Source organism: Temnothorax nylanderi, unplaced genomic scaffold, assembly GCF_030848795.1.
Source record: "Temnothorax nylanderi isolate EJ_2023f unplaced genomic scaffold, tnyl_v1.0 TNYL_tig0003_pilon, whole genome shotgun sequence".
NCBI classification, from domain to species: Eukaryota; Metazoa; Arthropoda; class Insecta; order Hymenoptera; family Formicidae; genus Temnothorax; species Temnothorax nylanderi.
The window spans coordinates 1,235,292-1,259,469 of NW_027249065.1; the positions used below are offsets into that span (position 1 = coordinate 1,235,292).

At 40.8% G+C, this 24,178-nt stretch overlaps 2 protein-coding genes across 7 annotated transcripts in view; one reads left to right on the plus strand and one right to left on the minus strand.

Annotated features, from left to right (window-relative positions):
* Vermilion (Tryptophan 2,3-dioxygenase vermilion) overlaps positions 1–24,178 on the plus strand; it is a 227,492-nt gene that overhangs the window by 125,594 nt on the left and 77,720 nt on the right. The gene's annotated exons all lie outside the window — the stretch shown is intronic.
* Positions 1–24,178, minus strand: part of Mdr49 (Multi drug resistance 49) — a 54,427-nt gene that overhangs the window by 12,686 nt on the left and 17,563 nt on the right. For 3 of the 6 annotated variants that reach the window (XM_071703439.1, XM_071703411.1, XM_071703420.1), the window contains 7 exons: positions 7,919–8,055; positions 5,924–5,993; positions 5,194–5,287; positions 3,981–4,171; positions 3,546–3,794; positions 1,908–2,321; positions 1,036–1,459 (listed from right to left, as the gene is read on the minus strand). In XM_071703439.1, coding sequence (XP_071559540.1) covers positions 1,036–1,459; positions 1,908–2,321; positions 3,546–3,794; positions 3,981–4,171; positions 5,194–5,287; positions 5,924–5,993; positions 7,919–8,033 — 1,557 coding nt within the window. In that variant the 5' untranslated portion in view covers positions 8,034–8,055. Of the gene's footprint in view, positions 1–1,035; positions 1,460–1,907; positions 2,322–3,545; positions 3,795–3,980; positions 4,172–5,193; positions 5,288–5,923; positions 5,994–7,918; positions 8,056–17,279; positions 17,681–24,178 lie in introns of those variants that run through there. The other 3 variants (XM_071703430.1, XM_071703457.1, XM_071703449.1) reach the window with 3 other exon arrangements.

The following is a 24,178-nucleotide window of genomic DNA, read 5'->3' on the forward strand; positions in this document are numbered from 1 at the left end:
ATTAGAGATGGGTAGAATTATGAAATAAAAATACGAGCAAAACAAAATTTTGTAAAGCAAAACGTGAGATTAAAAGAGTACATAAATAACGTAACGCCGAAAGAAATAGTCATCATATTTTTATATGCGTGTACCACGGAAACGATCTATGGGAAACTGCACGTATGCAGCATTTTAATATTACACGACAACTAAAAGCGAACTTTTAGTTTGCAACTTTATCGAACACACACGCGTGATACATCCGTTGAATAGGGCGCGGTAAAAAGCCGCAGGGTATAAAATATAAAATGTTTATTACACGCAGGATGCTGCGTTACTATACCCACAGCTACTTTGGCGCCGTAAAAATCGCTGTTGTGTTATAAAATTGTAACGACATTCTTCACCGCGCGCGATCTCGATCGTATGAGAATCTAGCGACACCGATCGTCTCTCTCTCTCTCGCGCGTGAAAGCGTGGCGGAAAGAGCCCACTATTTTCTCCCGTCGCGACTTTTCCCCGTTGTGAAAACATAAACAGGATAAGTGAGCCGACACCGTACGATAAGACCGATGCTCGAAAACGTTCGACGGAAAATAATGGAAAATGTAATACGGGAATGATGACCGTAAAACAATTATTTTCCGAACAACGCCAAAGTAAATTACCACAGCGCAACGCCATTTATTCAGCGTCACTGTAATTTCGCGAGGGATAAAAACGTCACTTGGACATTTATGGCGCTATATGTGCTGTTATTAACTTTGTTCCCCACATAACAACGCCCGTCATAGTGCGCGAGTCGCGCCGCTCTCTATCTTTATACGCTTTTGCCATTAAAAAATTGCATATAAACCGGTTTACAATATGTCTTTCGCGTAAACAAAGGAATGAAGTGCGGTATCCAAAATTCTTACGTCTCTAAGTTAACGCGTTCTTTGCTCCGCACTGCGTGCGTTGTACGCGATGAAAATCAATAATTCTGACGAAGCAGCGAATACTCTTTCTGGCGAGAAAAAAAAAGAATCCGATTAATAATAAGTCGCTACTGACTTGTCCTTCGAGGGGATCGTAGAGCCGTTGAACGAGCTGCACACAGGTGGATTTACCGCATCCGGATTCACCTACGAGCGCCACCGTTTCGCCGCGATTGATCTTCAGATTCAGCGCCTTGAGCACTTGAACGTCCTTCCTCGCCGGATAGCGGAACGCGACGTTCCTGAACTCGATCTCACCGTTGACGGTGTCCAGCCGGCGACCCTCCTTGCTGAGGCTGTCGATCGACGGCACGCGATCGATGACGTTGAATACCGCGGCCGCGGAACCCCTCGCCATCGCGAATGCCTCGAGAAGCGGCGAGGTCAGGCCCATGTTTTGCGCGCCGGTTAAAACGCCGAAGAACACGATCACTAATACCCCTGCCGTGTACTCCTTTACTTCTTTCGAGCGGTCGTCCAGGATTAATTGCACCCCGTACCTGCGCGCAAGGGAAAATCTACTTTTTGCCGTTTTGGAGCGTGACACGTCCTCGGGAAAGCTTTTTTTTTTCGAACTGCGTAAAAAGGAACGGCACTATTCTATACGTAAGTGCCCAATTATCTATCTCGTGGCTTTTATATTACATTTATAGAAAGATGAGAGTTTATTCATATTGTTAAATATGATAGATACAAAATTCAAGCGAAATAATTACGTTAGACAAAACAACGTCAGAACAATCAGACGTTCATTATAGCTCATTTAGTAAAAATGGACATATATTTTATTACGAGAACCAGATTTTCAATTACGACACGCGTGACATACTTCTGATATCTCATCTAACAATAAGTTATCGAATTTTAAAAAAATATTCACAGAGGATAGGCTTGTGCCTTGTGCCGAATAACGCGATGCTTTTTGCGATAATAAACACGCATCCTCACCAGAACGCCAACGCGTAACTGAGATATATGATAAACCACATGATGCCGCCGCCGATTCCGGACCACATGCCTCTCCTGATGCCAGTTCGTTCCGCGGGCACGAGTTTCTCCGAGTACCTTTCCACCTCTTTCTGCTCGCCGTTAAAAGCGACTACGGTCCTGATGGCGGCGAGAACTTCCTCGGCGACGCTACCGGCCTGACCGTAGGCCGCCAGCTCCTTAGCCGAGAGTGAACTTTGCACCTTGGCGACAAAGGCTGTAGCGATTATTATGATCGGCGCGCAGCTTAGCATGACCAGGGTCAACTTCCAGCCGTACACGAACGAGATGATGACGGAAGCGAAGAACGAGGTCATTAAATACGTGATGACACTTAACTTCTCTCCCATGCCGTCCTTCATCTTCTCCAAATCGCTGTCAAAAAGATAGGCGACATCGTCATTTTATCGTATATCCGTTGATGTAATAGCTAAATAAATCCTTTGATCCCCTTCGCGATCCTATTTCGGCTTAATATCATTTTTTACATAATCGAAAGTGAGTCTCTAGATTCAGCTTTTAAGCAAGCACGTGCTCGAAGCTCCGGAACCGAGTTTTGATCGAGATCAACGTTTATCAGCGTCTGTCATTGGCGACGTTATCGCTATCTGATATTTTTTCCACAGCCCATCTGCCACAAGATTAAAAATCTTTATGTAACGCTGGCTATATTGCTGAACAATCGATAGCCGATCAATGGAAAGTAGACGCAATCAATTTCTGTATATTTTACTTACTACTAGATATATATTTTTTTAGATAACAAAATACTGAGCGACATTGCTGTTATCATGTTTATTGCAGACACTCGGTCTGCAATGAACTGTAATTGTAATAACAATAAATGCGGCTAATTACATATACGCTAAAGCGCAATTAAAGCTTATCTCTCGTTGCGCGTTTTCTCCCTATCTTCATCGCGATGTAGAAAAATGGAATCGTGACCGACTAACGAGACCGGCTATCTCGAGATAAAAATTAACATATTTGCGATTTACACGGCTAATAACTTAATAAGAGTCGCTCATCCAATTACTATACGGTGTAATGCGAGCGAAGGCAGAGATAGTGTGGGAACAGGCTTTTCGAGTTTCGAGCAAACGCCCACCTGTTGATGAACACACAGGTTCTCGCCTCCTGAACTTTGCTCCCCGCATCCGTCCCGCGTTTACATTGACGGTCTCGAAAATCGAAGGTACAACGTCGTCTTTCCTTTGAGGACGCATCGACGCGTGAAGATACGAATATTGTCCCCGCTGACATTATTTCGTAAAGAGAGATCATACCGTCGAAGTTGTTAATCTCTATTGGATTCTTGTTCAATCGAGAGTCATCCGAGATGCTTCGAATATCGAAAAATTTGCGCAGCTTTCGTATTTTTTAAATAATATCCCTTTTAACGAGTCGATCCGATTGTTGTTGTTAATTGTATTTTGTAATCACAGCTCTTTCTCAGCGATTTAATGCTACTGATGCTGATTAAACATTTGATGAACGACACTGCGTAGTCATTTGTCACGGTGAATTTTGCGATCGATCCCTATTATCTGTCTGTGATACAATACGACACATAAGCGCAATGATAAGGAGAAAACTCACTCGTTAATTCTGCTCGCGAAGTTGGTCGACGTGTTCGTGTCGTACCACGACATGTCTTGCCTAAGAACGGATTTTAGGAACATCTTGCGTATCCTGGAGATTTGTCTAGAGGCAGCGAGATTGAGCAAGTCGACCATGGTCATGCATAGGACGAACATAATCGCCGATAGCGCCGCGCAGGAGACGCCAAAAGCCACCGAATCGTCATAAAGAGCGTCCATCTTCTCTTCGTGAGTTGCATTAGCAGGTCTGAAATAACATTTTTTTAGCGTCGCAATAAAATAACACTCTGCTTCCCCCGATCCGGCGTTCGAGGGAATTTATTTTCAGGAATCTGTCACACCATAATACATGTTCTCCTTGTCGTTATAAAATGTATCTTGCGGGAAGACTATCAATTCTTGAAGGTATATAAAGAGATGAAATGTTACTTACAAAATCTTGCCACCCCCGAACCATGGCATTATGATGGTTGGTGTAGTTGTGTCATTCCTATGGCGATCCAATAGCAGAGTGCTGAATTCACCATATTGAATAATTGAAACTGGAATGGTCAAGCCTACGAGGCCACCCAGTATCAGGCTTGAGAAGACCAGCATCAACTCGCCCCACGTCGCAAATCGAAACTGATAAATTTGAAACAATTGTAACATATTTATATTACTAGCCATACTTACAGTACAATTTTTACCGTCGTAAATATTACTATTGCGCTTCAAAATTTACGAATAGCGCAACTATATGGAATGTATTGAGATACGCGTGTCTATAAGAATGTAAAAGAGAACACGATTTCTGTATTTAAAGCGCGGAATGTTTTTTTTTTTCGCAAAAGTTTCGCAAGCACGTTTACGAGTTATTCGGCGCGGCGAACTCGCGCGTTTTTGAATGATTCAGCAGCGCGGATTCGCGCTTTCCGAGAGATTAGCTTGCAAAAAATTAATACCCGACTAACCATGATTGACGAGCGACCACGCAACCTACTTCTACCGCAAGAACAATCATAATTGACCGAAAAACGTATTCGAATTTACGGCGTCGCGAAAAATATCGTTCGAGTTTAATTCCCGAGCGTGCGAGAGAGTTCACGGTCTATTAAATGGGGGAATTATAATGCGGAAAATTATACAAATGTATCCCGGCAATGAGTCATTAACTGTCGTTTATCACAGAGAGCAGTGTCATTAATCACTGTCGCGCGTCCAGAGATGCCCCACAGTCGGTGCAATCGGGAGAGAAGTAACATTCTTAACGGTTTCGCCGGCGGATCCACTCCACCCCGGAATGCGCGTCTTGCTTCCATTTCGTTTATATTAGTGCAACGTCGCGTGAAAAACGTGTACGGTGTGCCGAATTTCCATTCGCGTTCTCTTCATCCGCTTCGTTAGAGTCGACTTATCTTTAGAGGAATATTGACACGCTAATATAGTTTCCGAGTTGTAGAGCAATCGAACGTTTGGAAAAGCGGCTTCGACTTTCGATGAAGAATAGAGTTTTCTCTTCCTTTCGGAAGAGTGGAGGACGGTATGGGACGGACACCCCGTATATTCTCGATTTCTCAAATGTACCGGCCTCCGCCGCAGGGAATGTCGCGCATGAATTTCGACCGAGGACACCCTCATAAATTATTCTAACAGGGAAAACTTACCAGTTTGTGGTATGGCACGGGTGGCAGCGATGACGGCTCCGACGCTGGTTCGTCCTCCTTTTCCTCCGCGTTCGTTTCCGATGGTATGAATTCCCTGTCGACACAAGATGCAAATCGATCGTTAATCGAAATCCTTGAGATTAAAATTCGATATTTATTCAACGAACCGATCTTTCCCATACTTTTCTATGGATTTCGTTCAAATTTCTCAGTCGGGAGAGTGTGACACATTCATTTTAAATTTGTCAAAAAATGCACCCAGATAAATTCTCGTCTATTTTCACTGTCCGTTGACTCGGGCACAAATAACAAGACTGGACACATTTTTCGCAGTGGTAGGGAAAGGAATTAGGAGAATCCAACGAGTGTCGAACATCCGAAGGATTAGGAACCATCGTACCAGAGGACATTTCGCGATATCTGAAATCGCATACAAATCACAAAAAAATAGGATGAATGATAAATGAGTGACACGGTTATTTTTACGAGGCGGTGAAAAGAACGAGGAGGTTTTGATGCCGAAAGCATCCTTGTAAAAAGCACATATGCGTTTCCCCGTACGAAATCATATACAGTCCGTAAAAGTTTTATGCGAGCCTCCTCTGGCCGTATCAAAACGTTAATAAGCCGGCCAGCCCTGCCGCGCACAATGATCCATTATTCAGTCTCTACGTCCCGTATATTTATTTCTAGATATATACGTCACAATCTGTAACAAGTTCATTCGTACATTTCTTTGCCATTTTCCCATAGCATGTATTCGGCTTCGTGTTTATCCCTCTCCTTGTCTTGTAGCGTGTCTGAAATGAGATATACAAGATACCGTACACACAAAAAATTCCACAGACACATTTAAATGCAAAGCGTGCTGCAAATAACGTGTCACCGTCGTTTATTGCATTTAACCGCGAGATAACATGACAATGGCGAGATTGACGGGATTCTAAATGTCTTTTATGTATTTTCGAATTACATATCACACACGTCACGCAGCTGGATTATTACGCTTTTCGTTAAGAAATGATAAAGCCATTAGCAGACGTGGCTTTATCTATCTTGATCGCGGTCGCATTTTTAGAGATTGTTATTGCCGTTCCAAGAAAATAATTCGACGAATCATCCAAAGTGGTCTCTTCGGCTAGAAATCGTGAATCAAACGGAGGATCTTCGTAAATCGACAATTTAAGGACCAATGAGGACGCGGTGGAGGGTTTTCTTTGGGTAACTCGGCGGGAGCGCAAAAACTATCGGGATCCGTGGGAAGTTTCGACATAGTCGTCGCAAAGCCCAGGAACCAGAAGAGTAGTCCTGGATGAGAGACTTTGGCGAAAGTCGACCGGCGCGGCGGCGTCTCTCCGTGGGGGCTCCATTAGCGACGTAATTGCTGTTAGAAACTCCCCCGACAAATCTACGATCGGCACGGAATATAGGAAGCTTTGCCACCTGAAGTAATAACAGCGCCGCGCATACTCGAGGACGTATTAGCGTCAGCGTATTTTCGCGCAAAATTCGTCAGGTCTACGGTTTCGCCGCGTCGAGCATAAACTTGCGAAAATTTATTCTAGAAATTATTGAAGGCAGATCTTTAGCGGGGGGAAGCACAGGAAACGAGTTATTATTTTGTTGCTTCTCGTAAGGAAAACACGTATTCACTTAAGAATATTTTGTCCCGCGTTTATTGCGAATTCATTGAAATAAAATAATAATAAATATGATAATAAAATGCTTAGGATAAAATGATAATTTCTAATGGCAATTTTGGATTTTAATTACACGTCCGGTTCGAAGGTTCATTACGACACTGTCTCACAACCTCTATACTTCACGGGGTCTGTGTAACCGATCGTTCCTCAGAAAAACTTTCTTAGTCGCGACTCTCGTGAAAGCATTAAAACGAATGCCAGTCCTGGGAATTTCAACAGTAAGATATTTAGTGCCTCTTAAATACGTTTTCCTCGTAGATTTATTGAATAATTCGTAGCTCACTTTTATCGCAGAACTTAAATGAGATCCACCGAACTTGTACTTGGATACATTAATGTATTCACTTAAAAGTGAGCAGTAGGACAGTTATTTTCAACGAGAACTTTTTTATTATCTTGAGAAGATATGTGGTTTTCTATTCATACTATAGTCGCGAAGAATAACATGCATAATACTTTATATGTATTGTGTCTATGATCATGATAAAAAGCATAATAATCCAATATATTTTCTGTATGATTTTTCGCTCTAGGCTAGTTTTGAAATTATTTTATCTTTTACAATTTTTTTAGTAAAATAGTTTTTTATCCAGCAACAATTACTCATTTCCGTTTGAATGCAAACTGATTTTTTTTTCATTCCTATCTAAAAAATTAATAATAACAGATTTTCTCTTCTATGGTTAAATACAAATACGATGATAACTGAATTATTTTACATCGATAGTTTATAATCGTGCAATATGAAAAAAACATTTTACAAACATCGAAGCAAACACACAGTAATATCTCAAGCCACTTGAAATAAAGCACTCAAATTTGATCAAGTTGTACATTATATTGTTATGCGATATGGAATTAAGTATTATAACGATCGGATTTTCAATTAATTTGTGAAATTTCTGCATTTGCGAATCCAGATTGATAACAATGATAACTGATCGTTCGTAACTTAACTCCACATCAAATAACAAGCTGACTTTTAAGCAAACGAGTTTATATCCGACAATGTAAATACTTACATCTCGAGAGGATCTTTCCCTGGCGGGGGGAGTGATTTGCCATGAGCGTCTCCATTTGGATATCCGGTGACCCTTCGCGGGGATTCGAGGATAACGGATAAATTCGCTGCGTCATTGTGCATTTTCAATTAACGACTCTGCAATCATAAGAAGGAACGAAAATCGTGAAGACATTTTGCAGTGATCTAAACCTTTAATTGAGTCGGACAAAAACCGAATTTACAGTTAATTGATTCTTAAGTCGTTTAATCTCTCGCCTCTTTTACTTTTTGCCTTTTTGTTACATTCTCAACGTTTTATCTTTAATTATGCGAACGTCGAGCAAAGAGAAATCTCATCGTTGAGATATCGGACTCGGAGATGAACAGTTTGCTCGAAATCAAACGCATCGCACGCAGTTAGTCATGCTAGCGGTGACGCAAATAGTGCCCCTATTTACTCCAGCCATTATCCACTATATCATATGTTTGCGTGTCGAAATACCTCAGTCTAAACAATGATTAGACACCGCGCTAGCCACGTTAATTAATCGATCGGCCGCTACAAGCTGCATTAACAGCAACGACGAATTCACTCTACGTTCCATCCTATTAAAGATATCCTGTTCCCCGTCGGTCACGCGCGACACGGCCCCCTTGTAAAAGAGAAATGTCGATTCGCTTTTTCGATACGTCGAATAAAACGAAACTTTATCCGGCCGGCGCGGGCGGATCGATGGTTCTTTCGATATGCAGACAGGATATCAGGTTCGTGCTGTTAAAGAAGAGAAACGGACGACGACATCGGGGCGAAAGGTCGGCCAGGAACGACGTTAAGGCTCGCCGAAGCTTTTAAGAACGCGATGAAAAGCGCGGACGAACAAGACCTCGTTAGAGCAGTGAAAAAGCACTGACGAGGGGCGTTTCACGCGGCCCTCGACCGATCCGATCGGACGGATTGCGATGGTCGCGCTCGTGTGATCGCGCGATTACGGACTTTTTCCTGATAATGTCCCTCGTGCCCGCGAATATGGGTGAAAGAGTTTAATTCCTCGAAATTATACAAATCTTGTTTCCAACATTCTCCTCGTATCTTATTCAGATGTCTCACGTGTTCCGATCTGTCTTCAATGGACTACGAAATGACCATCACAAGTCTGTTTATTTGCCGCGACCATATGGTCATTATCATAGTCATATATAGTCAGAATTATGTTATCTTTGTGGTGACGTGTTCAAAATTAGGGCGGCGTTAGGGTCCATAGAATTATTTACGCTTTTAGGCGTGACTTTCGTTATCATGATTTATCTTCATTTCCAATTAACTCGAAACAAACTTCTTATCACTTTGCCAAGTATCACAGACTAAATCACCCCGTTTAGACTAAATTACTAAATCATCGTGTATCGAATGAGATGTAATCGCGATCCTCCCTCGCCCGTTATTCGATATGGAGGTAATACTTGTCGCTAGGACTTTATTAGTCTCGTATCGCCGTATCGTTATCGATCGCAGTCTCGTGATTGCATTTCGCAGTAAAACGAAACGCGGATGAATTATTGGCCACCGCTCGAAAATTAATTGCCGAATCTGTCGCGCTAAAAGAGAGACTTCATCTTTGTTTCCTTAACTAACGAAGCTCCCTTTTTGTCTCCCGTTCGAAATATTGAAAAGTCGAGGGTATTTAAGCGCTCGCGAAAGAGGATAGCGACGTCAGTTTCAGATTATCCTATTTCACGGTAGGATTTTCCGATTTCATTTGTCTCTCGCTCGACCTTCAATAAGCTCACCTTCAGGCGAACGGGATTTTTTCCTCCGTCGCTTTAACCTCCGCTTCGCGCGGAGGAGTTGATAAAATTTTACCCTCTTTCCAGTTGATTTAACACGACCGACTTATTGGCTCCGACAAATAAATTGTCTTGTTCATGCGACTCACTCTCTTTCGCTCTCGAAACCATTACAACTCCATCGGAAACCTTAAAATATCAATCGCGAATATCCTGTGATACTTTTTGTGCAAAACACGTGCCTACCTATAGATATATCGCTGTCGGAATCCAAATAAAAGAAATGGAGAAAGAGATATCAAAAAAGATATCAAACAGGGGAAATAACAGATGTGCCTAAAGCCCTAAAGAACGAGTCGCAGACTCGAGCGAGCGATAGTTTCAAAAGTACCCGCACAATTTTCAGCCTTTTCGAGTCTCCTCCGAAACTCGTAAATCATCGATCAAAACGGAAGTCGGACGGTGGTAGCCGTCACCGAGATACCGAGACGCATTTGCCGCATTTCGTCGCTCGTCTGCGATACAGCGCGGCACAATACGGCCCATTAATGACGGAAAGGTTATTGTCGACGGGAAGAATGGACGTCGGGCACTCACAGACTCTCGGAATAAAGAACTTTGCGCGCGGGCCACTAAGACTTTCATAACGTCGCTTGACTTTCCCAATATACGCGGTAACGTCGTTAGGACGGAATCACAAAGTAGAGAGTGGAGTCCAACAAACACGGGGACGTAAACCCGCTTTCATTTCTCAGCGCGTCGCGCGCTCCGTCGCGCCGTTGAAAAATCGCGGCTAATTGAAAAAATTGCGAAAGTTGCGAAAACTTTCGTCGGTAGTCGTCGCCTCCGAGGTGCCCATCTTTCGCGCTCACGGAACTCCATTAAGCTCGGAAACTAATTTCCCAGCCGACCTCCAACGGCGCGAGGCTGTCTTGTAATCTTCTGCGGTCCGCGACTCTCGAGACACGTGTCCAGGGAATCGGCAATTTATTATTTTACGACTCGCGAGGATGGTTCGGATTAATCTTTGTTACTATAAAAATTAGCCTCTCTTCGAGATAGGAACTAAGAATTAACATTCTCCACGGATTCTCCACGGATAGTCAGAGAAAAAAAGAACGTGCAGGGTTATCAATTAATATTTACTTAGATTATTCAACAAAAGTATCCTTGCGTTCTTTTTAGAGATAAAAATAACACAAGAGATAAATAGAAGAATATGACCACATTTTGAGAATATTTTGTAGCTATCTCTAATTACTCATTCGTCAAATTTGCCCAATTAAGTAACTGGTATTTCTCGTATGTATTTTTGGTGGCAAAAAGCGAATTTGAATAACAGATCCCGAATGCGCGTCGCGATATTTTTTTCTGCTCGTAAAAATGAGCTATCTGTTTTCGCCGTTTGCCTACTCTTGCTGGTTTCAATGTAATTAACACGACGTTCCGTCAGTACCTACCGCTGCTTTGTGGGCCTTGGGGTTCGTTAAGCTCGGCAAATTAATTTCCATCGTACTTTCAAACCCAACCGCGATTCTTGCGGTTCGCCAGTGAATGCGCCGCGTTACGAAGTGCGCCGGGCTCGTAATGCAGCGATTCACGACCGCGCTTCCGCATCCGTTTCGTCGGTCCTCCCCTCTTCCTCCAAATGGGAGATGATGCCACGGGGGCAGAAAATGTGGACGTGGAAGTGCCAAAGCCGCGGAGGAAAACGTAACACGGGTTATTCGCTTAGCGGTAAATTAAATCTAACGAGTCAGAGAGAAAGTATTTGCGCGCAATGTCTGACTCGTGCGGAACACGAACCGTACGGGCGAAAACTAGAATCTACGATCAACATTTTCCGCCGGGTTTCCGATCCGTTTTCGACTTTGATCGCCTTTGAATCATTCGGCTGCGCGCTTTTCAACGGATAAGGAGTTGACTTTTTCCCGGCGGAAATTTTGCGAAATGTCAAAAACTTGTTTACAGCTTCTTGCTCTTCGAAAGCAGATTTTTTAATAATTAAGCACTGAATTAAATTTATGTAGCTAAAAAAGTACAGTCCGCACGTGATTAAACAGTTAAACATTTTTTTCTGTCAAAGCTAAATCACGAGAGATGTTATCAATCATTAATCGTTAATCTGACCAGTGATTCTTCGAGTTATAATAGTACAGGTCAGATAGTGGCTATCGATTAAACAAGACGAGATTAGATTCGATTTGCTTCGCCGTAATGCAATAACTTAACTATATGAGTCAACTGGCTCGCCATTATCGTCCGACTAAATGTTCCACGTTTAGCTTTAACGCCAAATTCGTTGTCACAAAGTCTTCACGGGGAATTCAGCATGCGAATTATACAACCCTCGGGGAGTCTCTTTATTCATAATACATTCGTGTAGATGCGGGGATGTTGCAACTTACGAAAGGCGAAGGGAAGATCGATGGCCGCGTGATACATCATGTCAGAGATTAATCTAAGATTTGATATCTTCGGTAGAGAGGGAGAGCGAACTTCCACGTGCGAGGAAAAAGGAAATGCCTTGGATGAACTTCGTTAACTGATGTTGAAATGTGGCGGAAAATTGCGAGTTTCTACCATAACAAGGAACAAGTAATCGCGCAACAAATAGATCCGCAGATGGAAACAGAACTTCGTACAAAACTGGATGGATCGTAGATAGATACATAGGAAGATATTAATTTCCTAACTATATATATAAATTAGCTAATTTAATTTTTTAACTACGCAGGAGACATTTAATTTAATTTTCACGTGCACATCAAAGCATCAGCCACACTCACAATTTTACTCCGACTACAGCCGTACAAAGACGACATGATATACGAAGAACCTTCTTCCCGACGGAGTTTTCGAGATATTTTACTTCTCTCTTTCAGCGTACGTCGCGACGAAAGGACGTACGCGTTGCAAACTTTAACGTTTCGAAATAACGAGATAAAACGGGGTAGGAAATTTGGTTTGTGCCGGCAACGTTCTTTCAGAAGCTAATCGATTCGTGGCCACCGTGGGACCATTTCGCAGGATCATCCCTACTAAGGCGAGGTTTTATCCGCCGGGATACGCGGAGTATCTCGATGTAACCTGCGAAAGGAACAACTGACTTCATCCCAGGAGACACCGCGCCTCGGAAATACGATGGAGAGAAAAGTCGTGAAACGAGTTCTCTCTCAGTAGTTTTAACGCGTACGGGTCAGCCGCACGTTGGATACGGGAGCGGAGTGGTAAATTTTGTGAAAATCGATGAAAATAGTGCGACATTCGAGAAGTAACGTCCATCTACTCCGGCCAACGATGCTCCATTGCATCGTGAATAAAATAAATGCAGCGCAAGCGTTTCTCCGATCGCGAGATAAATACATGCTTGTCAAACTTGAAAACTTGAAAACTTGAAAACTTTTTGATAAATTCAATAACGTCTATTCCTTCGTCTTGATTCGGTAAAAGAGAAAAATAGACGACAACTAAAACTTTAATTACAGTCTGAGTCAAGTTGGAAACGCGCGACGAGTTAACGAAAATGAGATGGAAAAAAGGAAGATTCATCTCATTATTTCTTAAAGGAGATTTTATTGTTCTGCATTACGTTCAATTTCTAACGATGAACTAAACAGCGACGATTGCAATCGCGGCATTGAAATTAAAGCGCTCGCTTAATGAAGGGGATTAGAGCCGTACAGTCTCTTCGTCAGTAACAAAGCTCAAAATCCTCGTCTCAACACTTGCAACTAAGTATCCTTGACTTGTCGACCGTCCAATCCCGTTACGAGAGTTCCCAGTTTAATACTGTTACAAGAATCAACGTGAAACAGACTTGTCCACAAGAATCTTCCTCGTTTCATGCTGGTAGTCTGAACGTTATCTTTATATAGAACATCTAACATCGAATTCCCCGTAGTAGTAATTTCAGAACATCGGTTATGCAAAAGATCCTGAGAAGATTGAGAAAGAGAAAGAGAGAGAGAGAACGAGAAAAATATGCATTATATTATAAATGAGAAACAAGATGTAATATAATAAAGAATTGATAATATTGTCGAAATGACAAATCTGCTGAAATCATAAGAATATGTTGAATATAATGTGGTTATTTATAACTCTATGTTTTTGATGAGTTATTTTTATCTTTACGATTGTTATGTTAATTAGCACGATTTTGTATCTCTTGCCGATTAAGAGACATTATTAACAATTGTAATCATGATCCACGTGTCACTATCAGTCGTAATACTCATATAACAGAGAAAACCAATTGTGCGAATTTGCTTGTCACGAAATCTTTTGACAGATGTGCTCAACGTACCGTCTCTTTTTAAAGCTTTAAATAAGTTTATGGACCCTGTCAATCTCAATTCCTTGCGAATGTACTTCTGTAATTATTCAGAATTCAAATTTCATGTAAATTTCATCAGAGGTTATAAAAATCCAGAAACTGATCCCTATTGCATTGCAAGAGAGGCAGGAAATACTGTTAACAGATAAACTCTGATAGTCATTAGGCCGGAAAAAAATACTACTAACATTTGGACAGTCACTCTAAAGTAGATTTCATCTATGCTATCTTATCAAAATTTGACAGTGGGTCTGCGCAAAGTCGCAGTTTAAAGTGGATACGATCGCAACTTATATAATGCGATTAATAGAATGTTGCCGATAAAGAAAATTAAATTAAGAAAAGATTAATGTCAAAATCATCAATAAATCTCAGATTAATTCAGATAATTACGCGATGTTTATGCATCACTAACAAATCAACCATTTATCACGAGTTTCTGTGAATGAGAATAAGTGACTATTGAATTGCGGATGGAAAATTAAGTTTGATAAAAAAAATAGAATTGCATATTTCAATTGCTTTTGATGCTCAGAGGTATTTGCACGCGCACGTATGCAGACAAAAAGCTATACGCAACACTAGAGAGCACTTTACAAAAATACGCGGGTTTGATAATCACATTATATAATGCTATTGAATACTAAAGACAGATAATTGATAAATTAAAATATATTTGCGATTATAATGACGAAAATAATGATGGCATTGCTAGCAAAGGCCGCTAGTGTAACCGTCAAGTGTAATTGCAAATGAGCATTGGTAAAGACTGATACGGCACTCTTCTTATTGTTAGGGAATCTTCGTTGATATTCTTTAACAGAAGTCTTTGCATTCTCTATACATAAACCGTACACAAAATAAATATCCATGTATTCATTTTGGAGTAATGTTCTGCAAGGTACTGCCGATTACTAGTATGTATACAAGTTTTTATGATCACCTTCAATCATTTCAAATAGTAAGCACGACTAGAGGAAGCGGATAAGATAAATATCATTGAACGACGTATCACTTATGTATACGGCGTGTCACTTTTCTATAGCAAGACTGTTATTATTTCTTCAATACGAAATTTTAACTCTGGCTATAACTTTCTAATAAAGTACTTTGAGAGACCTATGTTTACGTAATATTTTTATCTTTATTTATTTCTGCTTATAGAACATACTACTAAAATTTGTGCGGAAAAACTTAGGACACCCTGTATATATTTGCGTGTCAATTGCGACGTAAAACAGGCTCTCATGAGATAGACAATATCGTGATGAAATTCGTTTATCGCTTTGCGAAATCGCGAATTCTTGATAACGTTTGTACAGTGTGGAAGCCGTATACTTGCTTCACGATAATTTCACAATCAAACACACGCAATCAACGATCTTGCTATTTTTATTTCCGGCAAATATTTGACATATCATTGTCAATTCACTCTCAAATACAATCCAGTAGGCGGAAACTGTAAAGTGTGGACTTCTTCTTTACAACGTTGCTTAACAGAATCATCAGAAGTTCTTCAAAATATAGTTCTATAACGTCATAGAGACAAATGTTCGAACAAAAAAATACTTCTGTCATTAAAATATTAATCTTCTTTATATGAAAACATAATTAATACCACGTGATTAATAAATATTGTATTTGTAACGCTTTAAAGACTTGCTGAAGTCGGATAAGTAAGGAACAAATATCTAAATAGAAATTGTACACGCCTAGCATACATTTTGATAGCTTCGATTATTATTTTATAACAATCTAAAAACAGAATTTTATAGAGTTATCCAAAATAATCATATAATCGTACAGTCATAAAGCACTTTATATATTTTTTAGTATCGTGTTTGTAATTTAGTTTCTCAAGAGGACTTGAGTGCACGATATAAATGTATTACCCGCTTACTCACACATCAACAAATTTATTTTTAGGAGCCAGCTGGTACTTCCTTTTTAAAAGTTATACATACAAAAAAGAGGAGGACGGTGCTGTGCGTCAAGCGGATTCAATCGAAAACTTTGCCGGGAAACTTGGCAGCAATGGTTAAAAGATCGTTGGTTTCTTCGTCGAAGGAGCGGCGCGATAAAAATAGATCGATCCGGGTTGCCTGGCAATAGCCAGACTTTATCGCGACGACGAGAAGAGGAGCTAAGTGCTCTTCGAGAGCGTTCGAATAATCGCGAAAATTCCTAATTTGCGAAATGTATCAGATAGAGGCGAATAATCGTAAACAATCTTAATCATTTGAATCGCGAGCCATGGTACCCGATATCGGATGATTCCCTATCCAATAGAAATATGAAGCAGTGCAGTCGAACGTAATTTATGTATGTACATAAAAATAGATGGAGAAAGAGGAGAGAGAGCGAACGCAGTGCGGGCGATATCAAAGGTACCTGATTAACCTGACTACAGATTACAGGCTGTAGGCAGACATTGGTCTTTGATGCTGCTCTCGATTTCCTATTACATCTACTCCTATTACGCATGCGGTCTTGCTTGTTTACTCGCTGGATGTACGCCGTAGTCCATAATTAGAGCGTATGAGAGAGAGAGAGAGAGAGAGAGAGAGAGAGAGAGAGAGAGAGAGAGTGTGAGTAAGTCAGATGAAACGTCTCAAATGTATTACGGATATCGGCGGTATTTGAAGTTTAATGTCGGAGAGCAAATATAATTCTCGTTCAACGAATAGGATAATAAAAGAAGAATGAATGTATAAATATAAATAAACAGAAATCAAATAATCGAGACAACTGTTATTATTCTGCAAAATTAGTGAAGATAATTTAACGAAGTTATAGCGTCTTAAAAATAGAAAGTGGTCAAAATAATTAATTGAAACGAAAACAGATAAGCGTCTCGCTTCAGGTATGGAATATTTGTTTCTTTACTTTCAGGCTATGAAGATATTAGTTATTCCGGTCGCGCGATATCGAATCAATTTAGTAAAAACACCGCGACCACCTGATACCAGGCGTCAGCGATAATAACGAGACTTAGATTCGATCATACGCCTGGTATAAGCGACCCCTCCGACTATACGTTCAGTCCCTTCGCACGAATGAACGAACGAACCACTCACTTAGAAGGCGCCTCGTTCATAACCGTCACGTAAACGAATCCTTCCAGGTGGATCTCGAAAATATTTTGACCGATCGCCCCGTCATCCGGTCCGATCTAATCAACGGGAATGTCTTCGGCGACGTTTCGCCCTTCGCGAATTCGCCACCCTCGGCGACGAGCGGGGGCGGAGGGACTCACCTTTTCTTTTCTACTGCTTCCACGTAATATTCTAAATAATATATTTCACGTGCTTGGCAATGGTTTCGACTAGACTCCGTCGTAAGCGTCCCGCGCGATTACCAACACTTTGGTCCCGCGATGACACACACGAATTCTTCCTCCCTTTCGTACGTCCACAAGACACAGTGAATCACACGTGTCTGCACGATTATTCGATTAAGGGAAACACGTGAATCGCTGTGATGAATTCGATGCACAGTTCTATCCCGTTCTACTATCCTTAGTGGATACAAACATTTTGAGAGGAACGCGCAAGGAAGAGAAGTCGCGGTGCGGCGCGGTGCGATTGGTATTCACGAATTACTAAAGGTATCGTTCGGAGATACTGTCTTTTATAGTCGCGAGCAGCGTATAGATAAGACGGGACGGAGATTGATACAGAGTACGATTGCTTGCGGGGAACCGGTTTTCCTATCCCATTATAGGCTACATTTATGGTTATAATTGTATGTACGGAACAAAAAATTTATGCAAGATTCTAATTTGCAATCTAGTCGATCAATCGAGGCTGCATGCCTTTCGAAAGCAGACACGAGTATCCTTAATCAGACGCAACGCAGAAATTTTTCCAGCCAGGAAAATATTCTATAAATCTTTTTTCGATGAGATGCAAAGTGTTATTAAATAATCTTTGTAAGATTTATTTAAAGCTCATTACACAATTTCAATGCATTTTCTTTTGGATAATAAAAATTAAAATGTATAGGACATCTTTGGACATTATGTCACGTGAACAATTAAAATCCGATTGTTTTAATTGTTAATTTAAAACCCATTTTTCCTCAACAAATAGTCGAGCAAACTTCTCCATGTTTAAAGTTACATATATTTTTATAATTCCAAGTATTTAAATTGAAATTTTTTTAAAGAGCAAGTCTTGTCTGAAAGCTTAAAGCATAAAGTCTATTCTACATTATTTCGCAAATGTGCGCAACGGAACGGAAGAGTATGGTTTCACATGTATTAACTATTTATATTACTGAAGCAAATATCTTCTTATTTTCATTTGTTAATTATTCAAGACTTATTAATACTCTCGACATTATCATTCAAGATTTATTAATACACTCGGGCATTATCGTTCAAGAAAAATCGATTTCACATAACCGAAATAATGTCTCAGTAAGCATTGATAATAGCAGGAAGATAATAACAGAACTTTGTAATCTACTTGTTTTGTGGCGCTATAAATTCCATTTATTAATAGAGCGACCGAAACGGGTTTGCATCGCTCCGAAAGCGATTAAAGCCAATTTTCATCAACTCAAGTGCGACTAGAAATGTATTTGGACGTGAGCCTAGAATCGGTGGCAGTACTATGATTTTCAGTCATTAATCACTCCCTTTCGCAAATACGCGCAACACGGCGCAACATTATCTGCAATACCACGATATGATTTATTACAACAGTTTAGGCAAGTGTGGAAAATTTATTTCCTCCTTTGGAAACGAGGTATTACATGAACAACGGAATAATTAAATCGACATGTAAATAATGGATAATTGCGACGGATGCTAAATCAATATCTTTATAAGAGTGGCTTATGGTAATCTCGCGTCAAATCTAAAGTGGAAAATTTTCCGGAGTTTAGAATTGGTAATTACACGTGGGGAAATTCGTGTCGAAATCGGCGATGATGCGACTTCCATTTAATTTGTTTTTTCCTCGTACGATCTTACCGTAGACAAGTGCATTTCTAGATCCAGCAACGTAAGAATAAATACCACTCGAAAAAGATTATTAAGGTTCCCTACATATGTATAATAACTCTACAATTAATTAAGACATCAGCGAAAACATTTGAATTTTTATCGGCGAATAACCGACTTACAATGAAATCAACTAACAAATTTTTCGTGTATTTATGAAATTGAAAACTTTTGAAAAGGTCGAAAGTCTCGTAATTAAATAGGTTTCCTTTAGCATTACATTAATTTAATCACGTCCGTTACGAAAGACTGTTTACGACGTTCTTTCTCTTCGCGTCGTGTAAATTACAGGAAGTACGAGAATTTCACGAGAAAATGTCGTAAAAGAATTCAAGGAAGAAAAGCAACACGACGTCTTTAAAGGAGAACGCTCATGGAATTCAATACGACGTTACAGTCACAGTTATCATATCTGACACATGTATTTAGCAATTATATTGTAATTTTATCTAGAATTTTAGGACAATAATTGTTTCCATCACAATGCATATTTCTAATCAAATTTCGAGGCTGACCGGTCTAAATAAAAATACATCAACTGTTATTTTATTTTTCTCAATCAATATCCGTGGGAGCAGTAAAAAGTTCAAAATATTCGAAATAACAGAAATAACAGAAATTCCAATTTGGAATGTTGCTTTTATTGATTTATTTCTTTCATTTGTGATTCCCTCAAGAGCACGGATGCTATCTCTTGTTATATAACGTAATCTTCAATGTCATCCTTAATCAGATCTTTAATTTCAAGCTTTTTTTTAGACAAAGGACTCACGCTGCAGGAGATACACACTAAAGATAACACACCATGCCGGTCACTAGCAACAGTAATGACTCATTGATAGTGTTGCGCCGACAGACATTGCGCGCAATGGAAACTTTCTCATTCGGAAATATCGAAAACAATTAAAAACAGATATGCTAGGTATACCATGACAATCGGCGTAGCATCCGCGCTTTTTCGGCCAGACTAACTATGCTATTGACCTTGAGATTTCGAAATAGAAATCGGTCCAGCTCGATTCGCCAGAAATACGCTCGCACAATCCCCGGAAACAGACGACGATTCGTGATTCCGACGATCTTATAAGAAATAGATTTTGAAGCGATACCTGTCGGTATCAATTTTTACAAATGACCATGAAGAAACGTCGAACGTACGATCGCGATCGACGATTTTCTGGCGCGCTGTCACCCCCTTTGCGACTCTCGGACGACTGACGTCGCGACGCCTGGACGTCGGGACGCTTACGCAACATCACGACGCCTTGGTTTCTTCTTTTTCATTCGCGAAATTGACGTTTGCCAGCATGGGGCCGTAGTTGACGAGTTAATCGATGAGAGGCGTTAAACTGGTCGCAACCGGTACGGACCAGATGAACGGCGTCGAAAACGTCGCGATGGTATCGCTCCTGGCCGTCGAAACGCTTCCAAATTCGATCCGTTCGTTCGCGAAATCTGTTCGTTTGTTTGTAAAATTTCTCGGTGTCAACGATGACACTTTAACCGATTACAGCGTTATTAGTGTATCATGACAATATAGGAGTCAGTATTATTTTGATGGTCCAACAAAATTATTTTCAGATCTGTATCTAGCTAAATTTTTAGATACTTTAGCTAGACCATTCTTTATATAGTGTCAAACGTGTGTATGTCAGCATTTTTAATGTAAACTGGCGTGTGAAATGATTATTACCAGATTATCGCTAAATATTACGAAATATTACAAATGTTCAGGCAACTTTTCCTTTCGCAAAATAACGCAATCTCGCGATTTCGGAGGAGAATGAACTCGTTGCGTGTGTAACGTAATGTTGTGTAACTACTTGGAACGGCGGCATAACATGAACAACTTTGAAATAATTAATGGATAGACCGCGGCGCGTTTAATCCACGGATCACGGCGTTAGTCAGAAAAGCACAGTTTGACCGAGGTAAATATGAATTGCTATAATAGGAGATTCTGTGGGTAGACTTCATGAATGAATAGAGCCAAAGCACACATATATCTGTCTTCGATTTTCGCTTAGAACGATCCGAGCTGCGAACGACGCCGATAAGATAAACGCTATCGAAATGCGCCTGAGGATTTGAGGAGAGCCGGACAGACGACGACGTCGTGTTCGTCGGACAAAACGGCGGCAAATCGATTATTCCTGCGGTATACTGCATGTGACGTAGACAGAGCGACCGCAGCAGCTGCGGCTGCACAAGGTGCACGCGATCGAGGAAGATCCATTCGCCCGAATTGACGGAGCGATCCGTTTTCCCCTTCCGTTTCTCCCTCAGCTTTGATCTCTTTTACGAACGACACCGGATGTTATTATCTCAGAACCGCCGCGAATGTTCGCCCGTTGCACTTACGAGTATTTTCGAGGCGAAATCAGACGAGATTCGCCTCGAAAATACTCGTTTTCGAGGGCGCGATAACGTCAGGCTGTCAACGCGAGGCTGTTTCATTCTTTCGCGAAATTTGTATATCACTTGTTGCTTGCGAACGGGGATTGATTCGTCGAGGATGTGTTATACGAGGTAATATCGTATCGATATACGCGTGCCACGCTCTGTTTAGCCTTTTTTGTTTATTTCAAGCAACGAAGGTTAAATTGGAGGGATATCGACGATTCGTCCGGATACAAACGGGTGCATTTAACTCCGCAACATCCCGCGCGTTGTGTTTCACAACGAGCCTGCAGCGGCGGCCTGCCGTGTTGTCGGCCGCCAGAATTATCGTATTATTACGCGTGCAGGCGGGGGTTACATTTTCGAAGCTGAGCCGAGTGATTTGTCAGTGACAGACCGCTGCTGCTGTCACATGCAACACGCGACGCGTCACGTCGCCGACGGTGCCAGTCGGGCGTGAAGACGAGCTCCCCCGTCCGGAGGCCAGTAACGCAAAATTAAAATCCGCTAAGCAATCAGTCAGGTGATCCGCGATAATATGGGCGACAAAATTCTTGCCAAAAATAACGCTGACAAATGACGATAACGACTAGTGTCATTGGGATTTCCTGCGCTTTATTGTTATTCAACGTGAATTCGAGGCGCAGCAATGACTCAGCACAACAATATGTTTGTTTTCGGAAATAGGAGTAAAGTCTCATGCAAGTATAATGTACTGTTTGTCTCGCAATATATACATTATACAATTCAGCGGCCGTGTGTCGCGAAACATGAATGAAAGCTGTGCTAGATAAGGCGAAAATTTAGAAAACTTATCCGATACTGGAAAATAAGTTCCAGTTTCTGATCTTTCTTTTTCATCGATTGAAAACATCGTTGCACCGATCGTTTTATTTTACGCTGATCGTCTCTATTACCGTCCGTCATCCGACTTTCCAATTGGCGATTATAGCCGTCTTAAGCGGATAGGGTAACACGGATATGCACATCGGGGCTTCCGAGCGGTGGCGGCGGCGGCGGCGGCGGCGGCGGCAGAGAATTTCGAATGACAAAGGGGATGTTCGCCGACGGAGAACTGGAAACGGAGTCTTCTCGGTTCGCGGTTACCGCAATAGTCGGAATATGATCTGATACCGCAATTGCGTCCTCGCTAATGGTTATGAACGCGGCAAAGAGACCCCTGAACCAATCCCATGAATATCGTGGACACCGAGACCGTGCATAGGTGTGCTTCAGTCGTGCTTTGGGCGAAATATGCGAGCGACTCCAATGTCGATCTCGAGACACGAAACAGTCGCGTGAGACGCTTTACGAAATTGCATTAAACTAAAAGCGATATGAAGTCAAATTAAATTAATGGAGAACGTACGAATGTGCCAAATTATTTGCGCGAGCAGTCGACGGCTGTCAAGAATTAATGTAAACGCACGTGCATGCCAAATCGTTCGTATAGATAATCGACCGCTGTCAATATTCTCAGCTTAGTGATTAATTATAGGTAATTACACCTCAATTTTCTCGAATCGTATCTCAAAGAAGTTTGCGAACCTGATTGCCGCTCTTTCCGCTGACATAACTCCGATCATATCGATTCTTCAATTACCTCCAATTTGATAGAAGAGCAAGTATTAAGATTTTAAAGAATTATTTGGCTCCTCTTTAGAATTGATTCTAATAACGCCGCTGGGTTTATCGGACTAATGAAACGCTTATCAGAACCTATTACGTCTTAAGTACGCTGATACTTGTGAAAATGATGAAATAGATAATATTAATCTGATTAAGTAAATCCATTAAGAGCGAGAAAAACAAGTATTACCGTTTCTTTACACTTCTGTGCTTTTTCTATATTTTTTTATATATGTTCCTACCTATCGCACACGGTTTTATTTATAATATTCAGATGCACTTTTTACTGCAAATACTTTCTGAATTAGAAATGTATGTATATAAAAAAATGAAGTAGCATTACAGTATTTCTCATCGCAGAAACGATTGGTTGTTACAATCTGTTTAAATTAATGGTCGGTTTGGTATCATACAACTTTCCATTTGTTTTAATTATTTTGATTGCTATATCTGTTGACAAATATTTTTTTACTATCGCGCAATCTATGCAAAATGCAATTGTTTTCCTATTGCATTAAAGAAATATTAGGCATAGCGTACATAACATTTTTTTTACGATTTAACGAATTGCATGAAAATTTATCAGAGAATCCAATTAAAAACGCACAGTGTATTGATTAATTCTCACTTCCTGCTAAAAAAAAAAACCGAGCTCGAATCAATTTGAAAAACGTGATGCATGAAAACGGAAGCATCGAGAGCACGAGGACTCTATCGTTAATAATTTTAAACAGCACGGTCGTCTCGATATAATCGCGGTGCAGTTCAAGCATGCAAATTCTCATCCTGGCACAGGATTTCCTGCTCGTAGGGCGAGAGTGTCGCCTGAAGTTTATCTAACAATAAGTACGCGAAATTCTGCTTGTATCTCTTCATTGACGTAAGAAATCGAATCGTACTGAAAGTTAGTACACGTTGTATTTCCACATTCATGTATGCTAATATGCTTATGCTACAAAATATCGCATAGTCTCGAATTTGTCTCACTATCTATTAATTTGACAATTTAGGCCGTAATCGGACCTAATTACATTCAAGCTTGCCTAAATATATATATCACCATCCTTTCAATCTAATTATTTTCTCATCCCTGCGTCGATCGTTGCTTGTTCATTCGC